This window comes from Tursiops truncatus, chromosome 20 (assembly GCF_011762595.2).
Source record: "Tursiops truncatus isolate mTurTru1 chromosome 20, mTurTru1.mat.Y, whole genome shotgun sequence".
In the NCBI taxonomy this organism is placed as follows: Eukaryota; Metazoa; Chordata; class Mammalia; order Artiodactyla; family Delphinidae; genus Tursiops; species Tursiops truncatus.
Window position 1 is genome coordinate 44,939,393 of NC_047053.1, and position 24,925 is coordinate 44,964,317.

At 40.6% G+C, this 24,925-nt stretch overlaps 1 protein-coding gene across 2 annotated transcripts in view; it reads right to left on the bottom strand.

Moving 5' to 3' along the window:
- Window positions 1-249: 249 nt before the first annotated feature.
- Window positions 250-24,925, bottom strand: part of PITPNC1 (phosphatidylinositol transfer protein cytoplasmic 1) — a 254,872-nt gene continuing 230,196 nt past the window's right edge. The window contains exons 7-10 of one of the 2 annotated variants that reach the window (XM_019944351.3): window positions 20,911-21,066; window positions 18,054-18,117; window positions 8,852-8,970; window positions 4,729-4,868 (exon numbers count right to left, since the gene is read on the bottom strand). In XM_019944351.3, coding sequence (XP_019799910.1) covers window positions 4,863-4,868; window positions 8,852-8,970; window positions 18,054-18,117; window positions 20,911-21,066 — 345 coding nt within the window. In that variant the 3' untranslated portion in view covers window positions 4,729-4,862. Of the gene's footprint in view, window positions 4,869-8,851; window positions 8,971-18,053; window positions 18,118-20,910; window positions 21,067-24,925 lie in introns of both variants that reach the window. The other variant, XM_073798111.1, reaches the window with a different exon arrangement.

The following is a 24,925-nucleotide window of genomic DNA, read 5'->3' on the forward strand; positions in this document are numbered from 1 at the left end:
TTTTTGGCTGGAGAGTTAGAGCTGGCACCCAGGCATTTCTTACCAAGGGCCCAGCCCTGAAGACACCATACGCCTATTAGCAGGCCAGGCTTCTTTGCACACAAGTCCCCTAGAACTGGGTCTAAGTTCCGGCCTTTGGCTTGTTCTTTCTCCCTTGATAGCTTCTTTCCCATCAACTCCCAAGCTCCCAATAGTTAACATTCCCTTGGGAAGATCTGAGAAAGAGAGAGAGGAAGCTACACTTGGAAAGAAGATTGCTTTGTACTTTATTTACAACAGAATGTAAGAAAAAGTAAGTTATTATCAATAATAAATAACTGGGGAAAAAACCACAAAACAGCCATAAAATGACACAGGAGGATGGCGTGTGAGGATCAATTTTGTTTGCTTTGCTTGCTGTCTATAACACTGTGCAGCCCAAAACTTGGTCCCTCAGCTGTGGCAGTGGTATATTGACTCATTTAATCAAGATCTCAGCTCGAAATGTAAACGCTAAAAATTACACTTGAAGCTACATACAAGTGGCACAGGTATAACATCAACTCAAAGAACCTCTCCTTGGCGACACACACAGACTGAAGGGAGACTTGCAATTCAACAGACAGGCTTTTGATTTTAAGCAAAAACATTGAGAGGCTTACCCTGAAGCACCTGTTAACTTAACGACAAAATAACAATAACAGCATCTGGAAAGGTCTCAACAGATTCACATTCTCTTATTGCACTAACTCCTAAAAAGCTTAAACACTTACATTTCAAATGAAACAGATTGTTTTGAAGGTAGAACACAGAAGAATCTGGTATGTGTTGCCTCTGTATGCCATTGCCATGCTCTTGTGTAACACTTGGTTTCAGCAGGAAAGAATAGTTTTAAATGATTTATGATCAAGTGCAGTCACTGGTTTTTTTTTTAATTTCAAGAATTATGGCTTAGATGGCATATCGTCACCCAGCCTACTGAATCAGATGATCAGAAAGGGACTAAAACTATTTAAACAATCTTTCCCATTGGATTATCTGAGTACGTATTACACGTGGAGTAAATTATTCTCTGGCCCTTCTGAAAAGTAAAATTGTTGTTGACCTATGCCAGCCAGTGACGTGTCGTCTCTGAGCCATTGAAAAGATGCTAAGGCGAGTAGAATTTTAAAATACGCATAAATCCATTAGCCTTGAAATTTTCATGGAAAAATGATTTTTTGAGAAGTGTCAGAATCTATTCTCTTAGGTCACTGTTTATCACAGTGTCTTGGAAGAAAACCACATAACTTTTGGGGGTCTTTTTGTGTTTTTTGAGTGTCTACATTAGACACACACAATTGTGCTATTTAGAGATTTATTTTCACAACCAAAAACATGGCTAATAAATACCTCCAAATAACTTAAAGCCATTTTCCCTCACACAAATGCAAGACCAAAACAGAAGGGTTTATAAATTCGTTCACCAGTGGACTCATACTGTTTTGGTTATCATGTAGTAACAAAAATGTCACGGACTCCTTTGTTGTTATGCTTCCTCTTTGCTTTGTCTTATTCCAGCCCAAAAGTAGGAAAATGAAATGGTCTTCAGAGCTGACTTCTGACAAAGTTTATGCAGTAAAAACACCAAGGGCTTCTTATCCTGGGAAAGCACAGCTAAAGCAACAGTGCTGTACTATAGCCAACGAAAAGCACAAGGGCATTTCGTAATTTGAAGTCCATTCAAAGTAATGAAATCTATGGTCATTTTGATGGTCTCCACTAACATGAGAGACAAAGATCGGGTGAACATACATGTTATTCTGTGGATTATTTATTTTAAGTTGGCTACCAGAGACTTAAAACTGGTGGTGTCGGATTCACTATATTTATATATATACAGGTATAGTACAATTTTGGTGAACAAGGTTGAAGGTTTCCACATTGCAGACAGAGGCACTGAGTTAAGATTCTATTCTTCCCCTAAACATGCTTAATGAATTCAAGTTCCTGCTTTTTTCTTCTTCTAAATTTCCATCATGCAGCCACTTAATTTCCAGCCTTATAGGAATTAATAATGTTCTATATACACATTCATCGCAGGCTTGTACCCCACAATAAACAAATTCATGTATGGAGACTGTGAAATGACACTTGACAATCAAGACAAATAAAATACTGAAGTCATTTATGCCCTGTGATGACTGGACTAAATATTCAAAGCAGCTAAAGGGATATCTGCACCCGTCTCCCCCCCACCCCCGTGAAAATGCACACAAACCACATGTAGACAGAAAAACTGAACATACTTTAAGAGCACACATATTTGTTGGCTAAGAATTACACTATCAGTGGTAGTTTTGCAAGTAATGTCTGTGGTATTGTACTGGCTATAAGAGAAAGAAAACTCACAGTAGGAAACCAGAAATTAGCTTTCTAAAGCATATAGAATTGCTGACCTTGATAGCAGAAGCTACTTTACAAAAATGGAAAATTAGCAATGGCATCAACAGAAAAACTAGGTCTAGATGTGTGAACAGCACGCACAAAATAAATTCATTCCATGCAAAAATCACGATCCCACCCCCTCCTGATTTCAGCTTGCAAATGGTAAGCAAATATACACACTATGTCACTGTCTTCTGAAAGGAGAATTTTACTTCCAAAGGGAAACATTCTTGTTAAGTGCTACTGTGTCGAAAGAGAGCCATTGAGAAGTCCAAGAGGTCTTGATAAAAGATTGAGTTTTCCCACAAGCAAAAATCATGCTACCATACCATGCAAAGGCGGTGTCTTACTATGGTGCTATCATTCTTAGGGAAGAGATGCACTGTTGATCTAAGCTATTTGCAATGGGTTCCCTTTGAGTTCTGGGTTTATTTATTTATTAAGCTAAATGTCAACCTATAGATAAAGAAATGATCTTGACAATCTGACATATGACTTAGAACACTTGGTGCTGGGCTCATGGGACCAGCACCTGCACCTTGGGAGAGTCTGTTAACTGGAAGGACACTAGGCAGAGTGCTGTGCTCTGAGAGAGAGAAGCAGGCAGGGTCCACTGGCTGAGAGGCTGTGTAAGAGGAGGAGGATACCCTCCTTGGTCTATGTAGTGTCCTTTGGAATCTGTGTTTGGGGAAGGTCCCTTTCCTGAGGTTGGAGGTTATGGTCAGGAAGGCTAGCTGGGGCCTTGGAGTTGCCCAATTACCTTGTTCTCTTCCTCTCTTGGAGGACAAAAGGAAATGCCAGATTCTGTTTGCTCTTCTTTCTGTGTTTAAAGGCAGTGAGGTGCGAAGGTGGCAGTCTTCTCTTTAGATCAAAGGAGAGTTCTCTTTCTGCCACTTTGGTGAGTGATCTTGTCTCCCATCAACCTTGAGTCTAATCTTGCATTACCAATACTCTCAGAAAAGAAAGCTAGACAGAGGGGCATCTTTTATCACTTTTCCTTGTTACTCTACAGATAGGAGTCAGCCATTCTGCTCATTTTCTCCTCCCACTCGACTGTATTCACTCGACTTTTGTGACATTCCCAATATTTGGATTTCAAGTAAGGAGCAAGAGAATGACAATCTTTTCTAAGGTCTAGTGATGGGCAATCCGTTCAGGGAGGTCTAGATGTTATTAAGAGTAAAATGAGGAAGGGGATGGGAGACAACTCTGACAGTGTTAAAGTCCAGGTAGTTTACTCTATCCTTGAACTTCTTTGAATGGGTAAAGAGTCAATGAATTCTACTCAATTAATTGCAAATTCTGAGAATCTTAAAGGATGACGGAAGGTGATAGGTCAAGGTTCGTTGGTACCTGTAGAAAAAAAAAGACGTTTGCCTCACCTGGGCCTATTGGTTCCTAAACCAAACCATCCCCAAATCAGACAGTTATGGTCACATTCATCCATGTAATTCTTAAAGATTTCTGAGGCCACAAGGGCACGAAGGGGAAAGTTATTAAAAGACAGAAACAAGTGGAATCTTTATTAAATTCTGTGAAAGGTATAAATAAGTTACTGTTAATTGCACTTGGAGCCTCTACATGTTGATAATTAAAATTTCCAAAAAATTTAAAGAGTTAATTAGGCCCCAAATCCTGAGTCAGACTAACGCAAATAGGAATCTCAGTAACTACTGGTATTCAAGTATTGGTAAGGAGCAGTTCAAAATTTAACAATTAGGTATATTATGCCTGAGAATATTTTTGAGAATTTCAGGTTTGATGGGAGGAAACTGACTTCACTATTTCACTACACCTTGTAACACAGTGGTGCAAAGTTTTCATTTATTTACCCTTGAAGTCCATGCCAACCTCATCAAATGCCCAATAAACAAGGCTTCCTCCCTGGCATCCAGCTGTGGCTACAGAAGATCCCTTCTGTCCTTTGCAAGTCTTACATCTTACATCTAATATGACGCTGTGTGGCATACTTAAGGAATCATATGTGAAATTACTTAACTACATGCACACTCAAAAGATCAAAGGGACATGTTTGAGTGACAAAGCAGTCTTTTTCTATACCAGATTATTAAAAAAAAAACAACAAACAAAAAAAACAAGACCCCAAACCGAAAATATAAAACCCCATGAAATATTCTTATGAAGTTACTCTGCTTTAGGCCGACATGGCTTATCTGAAGAATGTATGCCAGGTAAATTCAGGGTGGCTTTTTTCTCAGGGTCTGGAAGCGTGAGAGTTTCTGGGGCAGACTTTTTCCGGGGCCGATCTTTGGGAACCGACAGAAATTCTGGCGCATCTGTGGAGAGAGGAGTGGATGGAGCGCTGGAAGGGGCGCTGCGGACTGAGGACGGCAGCAGGGGAATGCTGGAGATAGAAACGGCAGGGGGGAAAACGCCAATTTTCTTGTTGGTGGCTTCCTGAGTGGCTCGTTCAAATTCTCGGACTTCATCCATTGTCATGTCTTAAAGGAAAAAAACAGAAAGAAGAAAAAAATGAGCAGGTATTTAGAAGAGATGCAAACGGATTCATCTCTCTGCCTGTTTTTAAAGGACCCATCAGAACTCTATGATAAGGGGATCTCTCCAGATTATAAACCCAAATTATCATCGAAATGCTAAGCCCTGAATTTTTTTCTTTTTACTGAGGCAGACCTCTGAAAAAAAAAAATTCCTTTATGAGTAACCATCCAAGGTTGTCCAAAGCACTTTTCAGTGAGTACTTTAAGTATTCTGAAAAAAGAACTTATCAGGAGAGTACAGAAGCACACCGGAGCTGTGTGTGTCTGTGTGTTGTGCGTATGGTATGGTATGCAGAGCTATTATTAGACCTGGCCATCTTTTCTATAAAGGGAAGATTATTAAAGCAATCAATGGCCCCAAAATGATACATACTATTATCCACTTTAGATCGTGAAAATATAAGTTCACCTTTATAGGGTAAATAGGCAGATCATCAGAATTTTTCAACATGCTATCCTCTTATTCAATGAATATACTTTATGTATTCTAGGGGTTACTTGTTTCCTGACTGTGTATCCACCCTGAGATTTTTCAGACGCTGTGTTTTAATTATTTCTTCTTAAAAAATAAGTAAGATATGACAACAACAACAACAAACTCTGCTAACTATCCCCAAACCAAAAAAACGAAACCATTTCTCAAGGAAACATAAAAAGAAAAAGAGCAGAGAACAAAAGGATAGTATCACATAATGGGTGAGAATTTTATTTAAAAGAAAAAAGAGCATTATTTGGCATTCAAGAAATAAATTCAGTGACGCCTCATTTAACAGGCATTGTCAGATGGTGTAGACTTTCCAAATACCTGAAATGTTATTACGTGAGAAAGTAAAAAAGAAAAATTCCTTTAAATGTAAATCCTTCCCTAATGTAACTACAGTGAATAACGTATTATATACACTTACTACATTTTAGACATAATACACTGAAGGAATATCACTGTGTTACAATACAGTGATGCCTTCTTTCTTAGGGCCGGTTTGCTTTATATAGTTTAGTATCTCTTCTCTCATTCTTAGAAACTCTATTATTATTACTACTACTATTATGGTTATTATTAATTACTCTCAGTCTGGCTATCCCTGGTATCTTTTGCCAATTTTATTACTGGTAACAGGGAAAACAGATAACTGGGCATATTAGAAAAAGCTCAGTGAAGGCCTAAAAGCTTGTAAAATGTGAAATCTGCTGCCCATGGATTTCTACATCTGTTTTAGCTTCCAGAGACCCATTTTTCATTTGTGGCCTCTCCCATGAACTTAGTAGGTGATACCACATTAGATGATACCACATAAAATAGTACGAAACATAGAGCCCCTTTGGAAATACTAACTATGGAGTTAATATAGTATTAATCATTAGGATATATATAGAGAGAGAGAGAGAGAGAAAGAGAGAGAGACGAGAGACAGAGAGACAGAGAGAGAGAGAGACAGAGAGTCATATAACATATGAGCAAACCAGGAACATTGCGCAAAAAACAAAATCCTTAAGAGGATTTCCTAGGAACAATTATTAAAATTTTCTGAAAGGAAAAAGTTCTTACAAAGGAAATAAAAAATTATGCCTGTGTTGACAGAATATGAAATTCAGAATATAGCAAGAACTGTACCTGTAAACTTACCACTTTAAAAAAATACTAAGACTATTAAACAAGCTCAGAAATAAGATTAAGTTCTTTAAAAGGAGGTATTTCAAAACAAAATTGAGAAGCAGTCGCATAGCACAGGGAGATCAGCTCGTGCTTTGTGACCACCAGAGGGGTGGGATAGGGAGGGTGGGAGGGAGGGAGACGCAAGAGGGAAGAGATATGGGGATATATGTATATGTATATCTGATTCACTTTGTTATAAAGCAGAAACTAACACACCATTGTAAAGCAATTATACTCCAATAAATATGTTTAAAAAAAGTATAAGAAAAATAAAAACAAATTGAGACTCAGAAAAATTTCAGTGAACGTCAGCAAAATCTCAGCAGTATGTTTCTGCTATAATAAATGATATCATCTTTGAAAAATCAGGTTTTCCATACAAGTGGCTGAATATAGTGCTCCACTCCACACATCCAGCAGGGGGCAGAAATCATCCAAAGTACAGAAGTTTGATTTTACACTCCCGTTCAGAGTCTCTTAGAAGTTCTCTTCCTTGAAAGTATTGAACCTACTCAATTGAATAGGAGACTGTTATTTTCCTTATTGCCCGTGGCCATGGATGCTCATTTTGCCTAATTTCAATCTAGTTTGTCTCTACTCAGGTCAATGATTTAAATTTACTGAGCACCCATGCAGTTTTTATTCCTGATGGACAGCAGCCCCTTGATTTCAACTTTTTCATTATGATAGAGAAGAAAAATATAGAAAAATAAATGACCCCCAATTTGATGGAATTCAAAGAATAAGGGAAATGGTGGTAAGCATTTAAAGGTAACCACGTTGGGACTTCCCTGGTGGTCCAGTGGTTAAGACTTCGCCTTCCAATGCAGGGGGTGAGGGTTCCATCCCTGGCTGGGGAACTAAGATCTCACATGCCTCCAGGCCAAAAAACCAAAACATAAAACAGAAGCAATATTGTAACAAATTCAATAAGGTGTAAGAACTTAGAATGAGGAAAGCACTGTTTAGTATCCTTTGGCTACCTGGCATCTTCCCCTTTCCTCTGGCTTCCTTTGTCTTGTGGTGCTTATATATAGTGAGTGGCTTTCAGAGAGCAGCTGAGAGGGAACAGGTGTCTAACGTTCCTAAAGAAAAGGTAATTGAAAGTGATAGAAATTCAAGGACAGTTTCCTTAATGAGCACTTCTAACTTTAGAACAGGGAGAGAGGAAAGGGGAAGTCCTATAGGAACTGGTCGGTGCCTACAGAGGAACACCTCCTGATCCAAAGAGCTTTCTGCAAATCCAATCACTGCATCCAAAATGGGGAGGAAGTCCATTTCAACCTCAAGGGCAGTCACATGCATCCAATAGCAGCACATAGGTTTTACAGGGCACATTCCAAAGACATGCTCTCAAAAGTTCACTAGAAATTTCCAAAGTGCAACCAAAGGTCTTTGCGTATCTAAAGCATTTACAACGATAGCCATCTGTCAATTTTCTGTAACTACACTGTCAATTTCTTAAATATCTAACGTGTATTACTGTGGGGCTAACAGACATGTGGGCTCAAGCTGGCACCCAAAGAGATCACAGCTCTGGCCAAAGATACATTTAAATGACTTGGCGATTACATTTTTCTTTGTTATCTGTCACTCCTCTTCATTAGCACGAATGATTGAGATAGAACTATATTTAAGATGCTGGCATACACCGTACGGTCAGCTCTCAATCACCAATGTGCCATTAAATAACCTCAGGTTCTCTGATGCTTAAGTCCCGGGCTAGAGCTAGCTCATCACACCTTCGCTGCTCAGCCAGTATGTATGCACAGATGGCAGCCCCATCTGGACATGAACCTAAGTAAAAAGGAAGTGATTGGGTCAGATAGCCATAAAGAGCCCTAGAAAGCATTTCAAAGCAAATGTAAAGAAACCTAAGATACTAGATGAGCCAGAATGAACGACTTAAATGAATGAGTGTTAACTATGTCTTTAAAAGTTACTGGCATTGATGGTCTAGCTTTCTTAGGACGTCTGTTTTCACCCCTCTGTTCTTTTGTGGTGCAGGCCACACAATGTTTCCACTCTACATGCTCTTGGTTTTACGACCGAAATAACCCCCGAGTCAAGCGGCGTTAAAGAATGGGAATGTCTGGAAGCAAGAGGTAACACTGTCCAATTAAGACCCAGCTCAGGTTCTTCACCAACAGCCTCTGGGTGATGACGCTTTTTTGTGGAAGTTTGAGAACTGATGCATTTGAAGTCTTTTCAAAGATCAGTTTATGTGTATGTTGGTAAAGGGTGGGCAACATGTTTTAAAAATTCTACATACACTTGTTTGGGCCTGGCTCTCTATGTCATCCACAGTGGAGGAATGCTGATTGCAAACTTTTATGTTGGTTTGTTCATGCATGTTTTTCTCGTATTCCCGAACATCATCCATTGTCATATCTGAAAGAAGGTCAAGATGTTGGCAACTTCCGTTATTAAATCCAAACTTTCAATGGGGGAGACTTCAGGGGAAGATGGCAGCTTAGCAGAAGCCAGAGAGAGGAGTAAAAAGCAGGGAACTCACTAACTTTATGAAGAGTCAATCATAAAGTTAGGCAAACCAGCCAAAGGGGGAGTGAATACAAGGAAGTTAAGTCAAAATAGTCTTAGAACTGAAAAGAGTGGAAATTATTTAGGGGTGATTCTTGTAAAATGAGCTAGGTGGGTAGAAAGTATTAGCTCGTGGATAGGGCTGTAGCCTGAGATCTCCTAAAAGCATGGTTAGAAGATCCCTTTAAGGGACAGGGTCAGGTCTGTGTGGTCTAATACTTACCTTCCATATACCTTTCAAAATAGATTTGGAGATTCTTTACAACAATGCATTCAACAGAAAGAACACTTTCATTGCTATTGTAAGAGACATGACGTAGAGGGCAGAGAAATGATGCTCACTGCTACCAGTGAGATTTGGTGCGATGCTCACACAGAGAGGTATTTTTGCACAGAATACATGGTGTCAGAGAGTACAGGTCGGCACTGAACTTCAAGTCTAGCATCATAGCACAAAGATGGGTGGCACTACTTCCACTCACACTGATCTCTAAATAAAATGGCACATGACATGATGATGTTTGGCCTGAGTCTTCACTTTTTCAGTATTTCAGAATGCTCATTTCTTAATCCAGTGGTTCTCAACAGGGGACAGTTTTGTGACATTTTTGGTTGTCACAACTGGGGTGGAGGTGCTACTGGCATGTAGTGGGTAGAGGCCAGGGATGCTGTGGCACATCCTACAGTGCACAGTCCTCCCCGCCTCCCCAGCAAAGAATGATTTGGTCCAAAATGTCAGTGGTGCCAAGGTTGAGAAGCCTTGTCTAAATCCAACTGATAAAAAACTTCAACAAAGAACCTGTTATCTTCAATAGGTGAAACATAAAAATAACAATTAGCCTCACATTAAATACTTCTGTTGCTTTATCCTCCACTCCCCACTCCACTCCTTGGTTATTTTACAACATTTTATTTGCAATTTCCCCAGTGGGCATTCTTCTGAGACTCTCACGGCAGAATTTAACTTCATGACTCTTTACAATGAATGGTACATGCACAACAATTGGTTAATCAAGCTACTGCCTTGGTCACTAGTTAGCTTGGTGGGGATGTAGAGCGGGTTATGTGCAGCTGGAATTTTTCCTTAAGTCGTTTCTGCATGATGTGGTCCGGTGTCTTTTTATATCAATCCATGTGTGTCATGTGAGAGTCTCTTCAATTCTAAAGGGTAGACTTGCCAGAAGTTTATGAATTAATTCAGGGTAGTCTTGCGGCCAAGATGGAGGGCAGCTCTAAATCCACGCCTGGGCTATTTTATTTAGCTGATGGTCCCCCTCCACACCCCGAAACCGTTAATCAAAAACGCTGTCCATAAGCAATGTAAGTATCAAGAAAGCCAAGCAACAGTCTGGCCAAGCAAAGAGCATGCTTTTCTTTTAGAAAATCAAGGCAAATGGAAAGCAGTAAAGAGATGCTGCTTTGTGATTAGAACAAATGCGTCTTAGTTAACAATAATAACATCCTTTCAATACAATCACTTTAATTTCAATGGCTGGTGATCAAAATTCTTAAACACAAATACACCTGGAATGAATACTTAGGTCATTTTAAGTTAAAAGTTTAAAATTTCTTCATACATATGTTCATTAGACACTTTATTTCCCCCCTTGCTGGCATGCCAGTAATTTTGAAAACAAAAACAAAGGCGGTTTCATTTCTTTGTTCTAGTGAATCTCAAAGGAAATCATTCTTTATTTTTAATTAGCTCAATGTTAAGAGAGGGGCTTAAACTGTGTGACTATGGGCTTTCAAAGATATCTCAATTTTTATGGATGTGAAGAAAGATTTAATAACAAAGATACTCATTATTATCTTGTTCATAATAGTGAAAAATTGAAAACAACTCAGGGGCCTGATGGTATTATGCAGTGGTTAAAAATGATGCAGAAGGATATTTAACACTATAGAGAAATGTCCTTGGTATATTGTTAAATAAAAAATTGGAGGTAAAAGAAATCATTTTTTTTACCAGAAAAGCATTATATACACTTAAAAAAGACTTTTGAAAGGGTACACTTCAAAATGTTAAAAGAGTGATTGTTTTGAGGAGTTGGAATTATAGGTAATTTTCATTTTCTCCTTTTTGTTTATCTACATTTTCTAAGTTTTCTATATCAAATATGCATTACTTCTGTAAGAAAGAAAAAGAGAACATTATTTTAAAATCGATTATTTGAGGTCATTAGAAGATGGATACCATCAATTTGCAAATAGGTAAGATATACTTTTCTAGAATTTTTGCCTATTCTAGAAACATGATTCCTTTTTTCTTAAAATGAAGAGTTAAGAAACCAAGTTGCAGAAAATTTCATCTGAAAGAAAAAAAAAAATCTCTCAATTAGACCACATAAGAATGAACATTTCTAGGGAGTTCCCTTGTGGCCTAGTGGTTAGGATTCAGTGCTTTCACTGCCGTGGCCTGGGTTCAATCCCTTGTCAGGAAACAGATCCTGCAAGCCGAGCAGCATGGCCAAAAAACAAAAACAAAAAAATCCGAAGAACATTTCTAGTAGTTCTCTAAAAGCTGATGATAATTTGGTCCCAGCCAATGCTGAAGGAAAATATTGGGCTGGCCTAAAAGTGCATTTGGGTTTTTCCATAAGATGTTATGGAAAAACCCAAATGAACTTTTAGGCCAACCCAGTACTTTTGTCTAAATCCTGAACTATCCCCGCATACCATACACGCTTATGGAAATGATGTCAACATTTTCAATATTCCTCAATAATTTATGGAAAGCCTAATTAAGTGAAAATGTTCCTATTCAGGTTATCTGGTAGAATGCATTATGTCTTGCTTCAGCAAAGTATATTACCTCAAAATCTACACATGAATCAATTTTTTAGTAAATTCAATTACACACACACAATGACAGATTACACTTTTGGAGATGATTCATCTTCATTACTGATTGATTTTCAATGATCAGAGTGACTTCTCACAGTTTAGGTTCAGATCTCTTTGCTCCCAGCAAACAAATGCTTATGCGTATCAGGGAAACTCAAAGGAATCGTATGTCAATTATTTTGCAAATAAACTGATCAATAATCACCCCTTACTTTATAGATTTGAAAGGTCATAATTTACTTTTCTTAAGTAAAGTTTCTTAAATGAAGTGTTCTTAAATAACACTGGCCTAACTCCCTGATTTAAGAGACTATTGGAACTAGTACCAAATTTCTTCTGATAAGGAAGGCATGTCCTAGTATCTTTGACACTTGGCTATACGAGTGTGACTGATAATCTGGGGGTATAAATGCTCTCTTCATCGCAAGATTTTCTGTCTTTGCCCTCTTGCAAGACCATTTCTGTCCTTCTCTTTCTCGTCCTCCTTCCGGTGAGGAGAGTAAGCAGACCCCAGACTTCTGTCCCAGCATGTAGAGGTCACACTGAATTGGCCTGGGTAGAAAGAACCCTTTTCTCTACCACCAGCTCAGCTTCGTCAAAGAAGCTCTGGATTCAGGGGATTCGTTAATTGAGAAGCTTCTTCAATTTCTTAAACCATGTACTAAGCAAGATATACCTCTGTATGAGTCTTGGTCTGCTTCAACTATTTTCTGCTTTGTTATAAAATGCGGATTTCACTTATTATTTACTCATTGAATCACTCAAGTAATGCATGAATTATTTTCCATAGAAATAATTCAAGTAGCACTGGATTACATAGAGAAAACAGAGTAATTCCTTTTAACTTCCCTTATCAACCCTGTTCCTTCTGGAGATAACTGCCAGATTTTTTCCTATGAATTCACGTGTATGTTACTATTACACACAGTCTCACTTAATTTCACATTTATGGAATCATACTATAGTATACCATATGATACATATTATTCTGGCTGACTTTTTCCACTAATGGGAAAAACATATTTCCATACCAGTATGTAGAGAACTACCTTATTCTTTTTAACTGTTACACACAATATTCATAGTATGAGTCTACCATAGTTTACTTGACCGTATTTCTGCTAATGGACATTTACATGGAGACTAGATTTTAGCTCTTATAAACAACACTACACTGAACAGCTTCGTATTTATATTCACGAACATGTGTATTCCTCAAGAATAAATATCTAGAAGTGGAATTACTGGGTCACAGGTTATTTGTACTTATCACTATCACTTTTTATACAGAAACTGTCAGTGTGTTCTCCCACCTATCCAAAACTGGATTATTATCGCTCTTTAAAACTTTGGCTATCAGATGGGCAAATGTCATATCTTCTTGCTGTTCTCATTACGTTTCTTGTGATTAGTAGTGAGGTTATTGGTCATTTGCATTTCTTCTTCCATGGTTTACCTATTTATGTTCTTAACCTTTTTTTTTTTATTGAGTTGTTGGATTTTTGATTTATATACTGTAGATATTAGTCCTCTGTTGGCTACACATGTTGCAGATAGCTTCTATTAGTCTTTCAACTTTGTTTCTGGTGGCAATTTTCTTTCAATCATTTTATTAAAGAAGGCAGGTTTATTTCACTGGAAGTGAAGGCAAGACTGTATATTTGAAAAGGCTTCAGGATAGAGGTCATTTGAACGTACAGAGAAACTGCAAATGACATGGAGCAAAATGTCTGCAAGCAGAGATTTTCCTTCATTGTATTGCACAGCTGCAGTGGCGACAATTTTAATAAAGCATCATATACCCTAATTCAGTGGCCTGTCCAATGGCACATTATATTTTATTTCCTTCTACAAATGTTTTCTCTCTATTTCCAGGCTCCTCAGCCTACTGAAGTAATTTTTTTTTTTTCTCTAAGTCAAAATGGAAGTCTTAAACAAGTGGTTGGTCAGAGGAAGCTCCAGCAATCATGAATTAGGTTTGATACACCTTTGACTCCAGCAGAATGGTGGCCATGCTTTGGGAAGTGCTTTTTTTCTTTTTTTTAAACTCTTTAAAATGGTTATAAATTCAACAGATGCTTGTTATAACTAGTTCACTTTTTTGTAGTGAAAGTAGCCAATCCTCAAGGCTTGGTGCATACCCTTTCCATGTAATTCAGACCACTAAGATCTAGAATTGTAATCTATAGTTGTGATTTTTTTTCCCACAGTTCTTAATTTGGGGAGGTGGAGGAGGGCGCATCACAGATCCCTTTGAAAATGTGATGGAGAGCAATGGGTTCTCTCCCCGGAAAAATGAAGGTAAGCACACTCACATAAAATGTTGCATAAGGGCCACAGCACTCAAGTTCATGTTTCAGGAAACCTGAGGCCATTGGGAAATGCTGGCTTGGTGAACTCAGTCAGCTAATGCCAGTCCCTAAGCTGGCTTCTTTCTCCACCTTGAGCTTGCTTCTCTCGTTGTTAGGCTGCTCTAAGGACTCCAGAATGATTTTTATGTCACTTTCATGAGGGAGTTTCATCTATACTAGCCAGAGCTACCACCTCTACTTTTTTAGAAGGGTCAGGATTCACGAGGTTCCACTCAATCACAACCTCCCTTGGGAAACCCTCTGTGTTCCTCTCTCAAAATACTGTCAGATTTGTGAAGCAAAACCATGCTTTGGTGAAGCAGGGCTGCCTATTTTTATCCACCTCCCCTTTCACCCCACCTTCTGAAATGTGCAGTTGTTTCTTCTGATTAGTGTTGCAGTCATGCAGGAGACACCCAAGGCTCATGGATAAAGACCAATCAAGGCTTTGAAAGACAAACTCAATTCCTCCAGCAGTGGAAATGGTTATATTTTACAATGTGCAAGAGCAGAATAAAATCTGTTTTAGGAAATAGTTATGTGACAGTCAAATGCTGAAATTCAGAAAAGATACAAAATTAATCCTCGGGCAAGAAATGATCACCATCATCTACAGTGTCTTTTTTTTTTCTTTTTACTCTTAATTAAGCACTGGAGGTGGTGAGTCTAATCAGGGAGAAAGAGATCATCCTGGGCTGCCAGTGCATAAGGGTGTCCAGTTTGGGCACTGTAGGAACACACAGCCCAGGAGGTCAATGGAGCTAAAATTCAGCCCTAAGCTGACGGCACCTGCTGAAACTGCCCAGAAGGGGCGCCTTTTTCCTAATGCTTACAAGGCATCAGAGTTTAGCAGTTGGCCCTGAAGACATCTACCACTCTCTAGTATAATTAAATTTGGATTGAATTAATTAAACTGTCCCTTCAATCTAATCTGATTTAAAGTCATTCTTAAAATTTTAGCGAGCATCGGATTCATCTGGAGGGCTTGTTAAAACACAGATTGCTGGGCTGTACCCCTTGAGTATCTGATTCAGCAGGTTGGGGTGGGGTCTGAGAATCTGAACTTGTAACAAGTACCCCAAGGACACTGATGTGGCAGGCCCACTTGCAGAATAAGTGCCATAAGCTATAGGAAAGGAGTTCTTTACTTTGAACCTTTTCCATGTTTACTATGAGAGCCTCACTGAGCCTGTAGAGACCAAAGAAAAATAAGCAACTTCAGGAACCCAAAACTGAAGGCCTGTTCTGGTGGGCGGTGACACAGCCATTTACCTGAAAGGCCCGCAGTCTGCAGCATTACCTTGAATAAGGGGCTGTGAGCAGGGCTATTTTCATTTATTTGACTGAGTGTCTGCATCTGTGTAATGAAGGAGCTACTGTTTTCCTGGCAAGCAGCTCAGCTGGGGGCAATGATGCCAGTAATTTAAATGAAATTGATGGGGTGGGTCTCAGACCCCTTGCTGAGTGAAAACGCTGCTTGTTTTGGTTGGGGCTAGGATTGTATATATAATGGGTGGATGCCTTCTCTGGGGAGTACAAGGTGCCCTGACCATCTATATCTGCTAAACCACACGCTTCTTTCTGCACTCAGATACAGAAAGGGCTTTTTGTCAGTAGACTCTCTGAGTTAATTCCTGTCTCCACCTCACCCATCTTAAGTAGATGTTCTCATCTTAAAGGTCTTCCTTTGATGCATTATTCTAACTTTGGGCCCCTGTAATAGTCTGAGTTTTGTTTTGTTTTGTTTTGGACTAAAAGTCTTTTAAGTCTCTTCTTGCTTCAGGCTCAGGTGAGATGGAAAAGAATCGGCCCCCATCCTCTGCACTCCAGCCATTCCCTTACTAGACTCCCGCCCACATTTTCTTTTTCTATATCTTGCCTCTACTCAAATTCTCTTTTCTGATCAACAGGCTTGTAGTGTTTTGTCCTCTTAATCAGGGTACGGCTACCCTTTTTTTTTTTTTTTTTTTTTTGCGGTACGCGGGCCTCTCACTGCTGTGGCCTCTCCTGTTGCGCAGCACAGGCTCCGGACGCGCAGGCCCAGCAGCCATGGCTCACGGGCCCAGCTGCTCCACGGCATCCTCCCGGACCGGGGCACGAACCCGTGTCCCTTGCATTGGCAGGCGGACTCTCAACCCCTGCGCCACCAGGGAAGCCCACGGCTACCCTTTTTGATGCTGCCTTTTCCGAAAAGTCCTCTAAGGCATCCTGGCACTCAAGAGAAATCTACTGAAGTGCCCTGTCTCTTGGTCTTCAGTGTGGCAGAGTTTTGGCCCTTCAGGCCTCCGTTCACTTGCCAAACTTCTCAACAGTTTTGAGCCTCTTATTTGAACAACCTTTTGAAATTCCCTTAGTGTCGGTGGCAAGGATGCCAGGAGCGTGGTGGAGTGCAAGTTGGGGGAGACCAGCAGTTCTTAACCTTTGGGGTGTCTGTACTCCCCTTAAGGATCTGAGAAAAGTTCTCCAGAAAAAAAACAACCAGAAAGATTTGTTTAATGATCTGGGGAATTAATCACAGGAGACTCTCCCTCCCTCTGTCTCTCAATAGACAACCACAGATATGTGTTCAGGAGGTGTGACAATATGGCTGCCTGTGAGCAGCGTCCTCGGGGTGTGTGATAAGAGAAAGCAAATGATGATCTTTCCAAAGAGTCTCTTCCAGAGGTCTGCATTTGAGCAAACCCAGGAAGATGCAAAGATGCATTTGCTTTTCAAAAGATGTGGATCTGGGAAAATTGTGCAAAAAAAAAAAAAAAAAAAAAGCACTCCCATAGCCTACAGAACGCTGTCTTTTGAAATGTCGTCAGAAACAGCTAACAACATTAATAACAATTACTGTCTTTGCCCATTCAGTCCAATGTAACTTTTCACTTCAAATTTGATACCTTCTGCTAAGAAGAGGGAAGGGATTGGTGGAACAATGACAGAAAGGCACCCAAATGCAATCTAGGTTACACTGAGAACAAATTCAATGTGACTTAGGAAAAGGCCAAGGAGAAGGGCATTTCATTAGGCAATCAGATATGACCCAAGTCACATTTGTTTCTTTTTATAGTTTGTTTCTTTTTATAGTCAAGGACACTAGCCTCCGATGACTGATTCTGGGAATGTCAAGGATTCATGTGGACAAAATGATAGCACTGGGGATATGGGAAGGGTCCTCCATCCATCATGGGATGAAACAAACCTTGTTTCTTTCCATTTACTGAAAATATACAGAACTTGTTTAATTCTTCCCAAAGCATTTTAAAACAAGTCAGAACAATAGTCTCAGTTAGAAATAAGGTGGTACCAATGTCTTTGTCCTTGAATTCTTACAGAGTCCTTATGTTTTTGGTGAGGGAGTGTTTCCAATAGTCTCTAAATCAAAGGACTGCTTTCACTTGATATGATGCTTCACATGGCACTGATCTTGAAGTTTGGGATAAATCAGGATGGGTTTGAAGCCCATCCAACAGAGAATTATGGAGCCCTGCATTATCAAGTATGTAAGCATCAAACATGCTGAGGTCCTACTTAGTCAATAACTAAGTGTTGTGGTTATTTTAGACCAAGCTTCTATCACTACATTCTTCTTCATTATGTCCCATGGACAGTGCTGTTTCCAATACAGGAAGCAATAGCCCTGCCTTTGTTGTTGTCTTTCTAGGTAGCAGTTGAAGCCAGATGGACTGAAAGCCCAAGCCAACATGTTATGAAGTTGTTCTATGAGTCATTTTGGGGAAGTTGACTTACCATACCACTCATCAACCCATGCAAAAGCCTGTCTATGTCCAATCAGAAGAATATCTCGGACCACCTAAAAAAGCAAAAGAAGGATGTTTGACAGAATACGAGGTTTGATGAAAACTATCTGGAAAAGGGATGGTTCCCAATTCTTGGAATCCTGGCAATTACAAATTTCTCCATCCCTCTGGCCATATGTGATGACAATTAGGGGCTGACATACTTACTCTCAGCCCTTTCCATGGTGTCCATACACTTGCTGTAAATTAATCTCTTTATCTTATTTGAAAGTTGGGCTGGAGGTTGTTCACACTAATGACAACGACTTGGCAGTCACACAGCAGTGACTGGACTGAATCTCTAGGACTGATCACCTTAAGATTTTTCTCTTCATTTATTTTTACCTAAAACAGGTTCTACTTTTCTTTTGTGGAAGGGTGCGTCTCAGTGGTGCCAGGAGGTCATAAATGTTGGAAATCAAGAACATTTGTCCGGGTAGCAAGTCACTTCTAAGCCAAAAGCACTTAAAACTCTCTCTTTTCTAATGAAGTATCCTAAATATTGCTAAATTTTTTAAAAAAATAATTGAAGGTGTGGGATTCAAGAGAAGTAAATATCTTTCTAGGCTTGATTTTCATGTAATAAAAGCGGGGGGGGGGGGAGCAGTTTAGTCAACTATTCTTGAAAGAGATGAAATAAGAGACCTGAACCAGAGTAGAAAGTAATGGGAATAATGAACTTAACTGGAGACAAAAGGAATGAAATTGTTTCTTACGGTGACATATAACGGCAATAGAAGACTAAGAAAAATAATTCTAGAGGGTTTGTGTGTTATATACCATTTATGTGCTTTTATTTCACGGTATTCTTTTTCTCTCTTCTGTAAATATGCCTTTTTACATTTCTTAGATACTCAACGCTCTCCCTCCAACATTCCTTTCTTCCTGCCAAACAAATCTAGCAATTGTCAAAAACCTCTTGCAGAAGGTTCAAGCATGTTTCAATAAATGAAGGATTTTAATTCAGTGAATTTGCAGGAACAAGGGAAGCTTTCATAATGAAGTGTTTATTACTCCAGGCCTCTGGATATCTAGTGAGGCTTTTGTAATTCGGAAGGAGGAAACATGTAATGAAAATAAGAAACAACATGAAGCCATACACACTTGAGTGCTGAGTGTGTCAAATTCATGGAAATCAAAAGAACTGCATTGAGGCATCAGTAAATACACCCTATTGCATTAAGCACAACACAGCTGTCTACTGGAAACAAGAATTCAATAATGTGCTAATGGCTCCCTTTCGAACATTTTTCCCCCTTAACTGTGAATAGATTCTTCAAACACAAAGGTGTTCAGAGAAAGGCATCCCTGGCACTTAAAACCCATGCAAATGCTAGCCTCAGATACTCATTAGTGGCTCATGTGCCACAGCAGGTGTGTTTTGGGGGTGTTGATAACACTTCATTATATTTGGAAATGGGCAATGGGAATGCCTATTACTAGAGCGTAATTCTTGCAAGTATTTTAAAGAAATGGATTCTCAAAACTAGAAAAGAAACGCAGTGAGCCCTGTGGCAATCTAAATATGCTTTGTGAGAAGAGGAGATAATAAAACATACTATGGTAGTGGCCCTGATAAGAGGAGATCATTTGGGGTTCAAAAAAAAGGTGGGATGTTGTAGGAAGTCAAGAATATATAGCTGGAGCTCGACCCAGAGCTGAGGCTGGAAAATATTTACTCTGAGAGCCCGGACTGTCTTCCTGCTTAATACCTGGGACACAGCAGGTCCCAGAACTTGATTTCTCTGTGTGCCACTTGGCTCCCACCCCGGGCTGGGCAGAATGGATTCTGGAGCTCAGCAGATCAGTACACTTCTCTGCTTCAAATTTGCTCCAGGGTCTGCTATTATCAGGAGCCCAAGTTCAATCTCTTTCTTGGACCCAAATTCAAGATTTACATATTTTATTGTCAACTGCCCCCAAGATCAGTAGATAAATCCATCTAAGTAACAAAAAGCTCAGTGCATTAAGGTTAAATTCCAGTGCCCCCAAAAGAATTTCAGAAAGCTATTCTTTATCAGTTTTTAAGTGGAAAAATAAACAGATATCCAGCCTATCTGGAATGTAGAGACAACTTGGATAGTATTTATTTTCATGAAAATAGGAGTTACAAAGGGCAATGCTCAACATTGTATTTCCCATTAATTTCCATAAGGATAAGAGTTATGTTAGAAGCCCCTAACAAACTTAAATCATCACCCCAAATGGGTTCCTGCTACAACATTAACATGTTTAGTCAAAGTAGGCATACAACTGAAATCTGTGTTTTGAGGTTGTTAATAATTCTTTGGTAGCAGAATTATTAAAAGGGCAGAAATGCTGGGGTACACCATCTAATGGGACCACTGGGATTTCCTGTTCTGTCTCTTGGGGCAACTTCTACCTCAGGTGTCTACATTTGCAGGATCTTTTGAGTGAGATCTGTCCTTGGGGGGACTCTGCACATACAGATAAACCCTGTGCTTCTGTCTGAACCTGAGTACCCAAGGACCAAGTACAAGTACCTCTCTCTGGAACTAGATTAGCCTGATGCCAAAGAGAGAAGTATATTTTGAAAGCCCAACTTCCTGAACATACTCACCCAATAGACATGGAGGTCACAGAATGAGAGATAAAGTGTAAGATATCTATTAGTGGAAGAAAATTAAACAGTAGACAAAATGCATTTTCATGAAAACCAGGTTTTCTAGATGCAGGTACCTCGTGTTGGCTCAGCGCTTATACATCTGTTGGGCATTGGGCACTCCAGCTCACAACAAAGACAATTACTTTGTCCATAGCCCAGGAACTGCTGTCCATTTACTTACCTTGTGTACAAATTGTTCCACTCTGGTCTGAAGCCCCCAGACCTCGAACTTCACGGTCACCAGCTTGTAGGAACACATGATGGGCTGATGACTATCTCTCCAGCCTTCCCTTAACTGGCCCCGTCCTGTCTTCTCTGACTTGAAGTGTTTAGGATCCTGGAGAAAAAAAAAAAAAAATCAAAGAAATGATAACTTAAAAGTTCAACCATCTTTTTACACGAAATAAGTGAATAAGGGAAGCCAAGCGAAAGAAACCAGTCACCCAAAGACACAGTGTCTAATTCCATGTATGTAAAATATCTAGAATAGGCAAATGTACGGAAAACGTAGATAAGTGGCCTAAGGCCGGGGGAGGGAGATAGTATGGGGATCACTGCTATGGGAACGAAGTTATTTTTGAGGTGATGAAAATGCCCTAAAATTAGATTTAAGGTGATGGCTCACAACTCTGTAAATATGCTAAAAACCAATGAGCTGAACGCTTTAAATGGATGAACTTTATGGTATATAGATTAGATGCCAATAAAGCTATGAAAATACATAAATGAAATATAAAAAATGCTATCTACTACCTCAGTAGGGTTTTTCAGGTGTGCACTGGCTCTGGGTTTGCTGATATTCTTTTTTTTTTTTGGCCATATCACGCTGCTTGCGGGATCCTACTTTCTCGACCAGGGATTGAACCCGTGCCCTCGGCAGTGAAATTGCAGAGTCCTAACCGCTGGACCGCCAGGGAGTTTCCCTGCTGATATTCTTGCATAAAGTAATACTATAATAATTATCCTGGGGCTTCCCTGGTGGCGCAGTGGTTGAGAATCCGCCTGCTGATGCAGGGGACACGGGTTCGGGCCCTGGTCTGGGAAGACCCCACGTGCCACGGAGCAACTAAGCCCATGCGCCACAACTACTGAGCCTGTGCTCTAGAGCCCGTGAGCCACAACTACTGAGCCCGCATGCCACAACTACTGAAGCCCACGTGCCTAGAGCCCGTGCTCCGCAACAAGAGAAGCCACTACAATGAGAAGCCCACTCACTGCAATGAAGAGTAGCCCCACTCGCCGCAACTAGAGAAAGCCCACGCGCAGCAACAAAGATCCAATGCAGCCCCCCCAAAAAAAAAATCATTGTCCTAACTGTGTTTACTGAATGCAGCCTGTGGGCAGGCACAGAACCAGGTATTACATTATGCTTCCCCTCAACCAGATTTCTTTGCCCTGGGGGTTGTGCGAGGGCACCAGGTGCATGTGTGGTCTGAAAGGTATGGCCTGTGTGTGATTGCAGGGCACTTCCCTCCACTCAGAGAATGGACTCAATTCTACTTAGATGATCTCTGTTCCCTGACTTTCCTCCAGGGTCCTTCCTTACTTGTATCAGTGGCAGGAAGATGGTGGGTCTGGGGGTAGACAGGGACCAGAGTGGGACACATATATAATTAATGGAATACAGAATTGACAAAAGGGTTTCTGGAAGGGAGTAAGGAAAGAAGGATGCATAATAACTACCCCAAGGAAATAAGTACTTCTGGGGAGGGAGGGACTTGAGTGTGGGCAGCATTTTTGAATCTTTAGTACCAACTTTGCCAAGCTATATTTTTATCACCTGGACCAACCCAGAAACTGCTACTGAAATTATGTGCATAGGCCTAGAAAGATTATGATAATAACATGATATATGAGAAAGGCATAAGCACAGAGTTTGGCCCATAGCAAGTGCCCAACTGATGTTGGCCATTATTGTACTTCCCAAGGCAGTCAGTGAAGCCTCTGATGCTCAGCCCTACAGTCCAGGGCAGAGATAGCAATGCCTTTCCAAAGCACCCTGGAATTGCTGGTAAAAGATGTGATGTTTAAGACCATGGGACTAATTCCTGCCTGACCTGTATTCCTACACCACAAAATGTGCAGTGGTTAAGAATCCACCTGCCAATGCAGGGGACACAGGTTTGAGCCCTGGTCCGGGAAGACCCCACATGCTGCGGAGCAACTAGGCCCGTGCGCCACAACTACTGAGGCTGCGCTCTTGAGTCTGCGAGCCACAACTACTGAAGCCCACGTGGCACAAGTACTGAAGCCTGCACGCCTAGAGCCTGTGCTCCATAATGAGAGAAGCCACCGCAATGAGAAGCCCGCACACTGCAGCAAAGAGTAGCCCCTGCTCGCCACAACTAGAGAAAGCCCACGTGCAGCAACGAAGACCCAACAGAGACAAAAAAATTAAAAAAAAAGAACAAAGACAGAAGGCCAGTAAATGAAGAGATATATCACCAGGGAGACTATGGGAGATAATCTCCAAAGATGGCCCCCATCAATTCCCTCCCTCACTATGCCTGTAAGAGGTGGAGGCTACTTCCCCTCCCCTTGAATCTAGACTGGTCTGTGACTTGCTTTGACCAAAAGAATGTGGCAGAAGAGACACTGTGTCAGTTCAGGTCTTTAAGAGAAGCTGAAAATGGGAAGTCTGCCACAATGTAAAAAATCTAGCTTGATCACCCTGAGACCACCATGCTGTGAGGAAGCCCAAGCCTGCCATGTGGAGGGCCATGTGGAGAGATGCTCGCTCATTCCATCTGAGAAGCCAGCACATGAGCGAAAGAGCCGTCTTTGATGTTTCAGTCCAAGCATATACCACGAGGAACAGAAGATCCTGCCCAGCTAAGCCCAATCGAGATGGCAGAATTGTGAGAACTAATACATTGTTGTTTTAAGCCACTAAATTCTTGGATGCATTGTTACTCAGCAAGAGATAACAAAACAGGAGCATCAAATGGATTCCAAAACAGATGCAATAACTGGATCTCCAAAGATGAAGAGAAAGAATGCTGCTTGCTTTTTTCCCAGAGCTCACCGAAAGTTCATACAATTAGCTACACCCTTGAAAACTATACACAAGGAAATGTACGGCTGCCAAGCAGTTCCTGAAACTTAAAATACAAGAGCTGGAGTTAAACAGGGGAAGCTGGTTTCTTTTCCCACCTGCCCTTTGACTTTCCCGCAAGAGGCAAGTGACGAGTATGATTATCAGCACATGGACAACTATCTTGAGGCTCAAAAGACACGACCTCCAGGCTGTGGCCGACCAGAATACACACAGGCAAACCCTCGTGAACCTGAGTGGAGGTTATCCTACTCTGGTTAGCAACTGGGTAAATAAAGGACAGTTGCAGTGCCAGCGAGCAGTTGAAAGCGAGAGGGCAAAGTTCCTGGCAACCCAGACATTTAAGAGACAAAGGACCCAGTCAACAAAGGAAGTGTGGCCGTGGCCCGAGCTGCTTTCACTTGTCTCAGGTCCTGTGCACTGGGCCTGAGAGAAGCCTGAAGATGGAGGCCCCTGGGTCAGCTGGCTGCACCCCACGCTCCCCTCCCCAACGTGAGTCCCTGATTCATGGACTAGCCTCGGCTTGTTCCTTCAGCCAGCCACTGTGGATCTTGACGTGATACCTATCCTAGAATCTTCGTGTAGATTCCAGACATCTCAAGAATGACGTTAAGACTCTGTAATATTAAACGTGGAACACCGGCAGATTGCATTTCCAAAGCAATTAAGAGTTGTGGGGCCTCACAGCAAACTTCACTTCTGAATAAGACCTGAAAAGTACTGCCTGCAAAGTGAAAACTATGCAGACACTTAAATTCACATGTGGCTCCCGATCGAACCACAAAATTATAGAATGATATCAGGCGTTCGTGAAACAGAGCTTTGGGAAAAGGCTAGATGGGTATGAGAAGTGTGCTGTATTTTCAAGATGCGGAAAGGGATTTTTAAACTGGAAGTGGTAATTTGACTTCATACCCTCGGTTTTATGGATAAGGATACTGAGGCCTGAGAAAATGAAATGTTTTGTCCCCAAACCATGGGCACTTGGTAACAGAGCTGGGATAAGAATCCCTGCCTCCCCTAATTCTAGCCCAATGTTCTTTCCAGTACATTTACTTTGAATATTAAACAGCGAAAGGGTGTTTTTGTTATAGCCAGATGCCAAAGAAGCAATTAACAATTGGGCTTTTTATGGCAACAG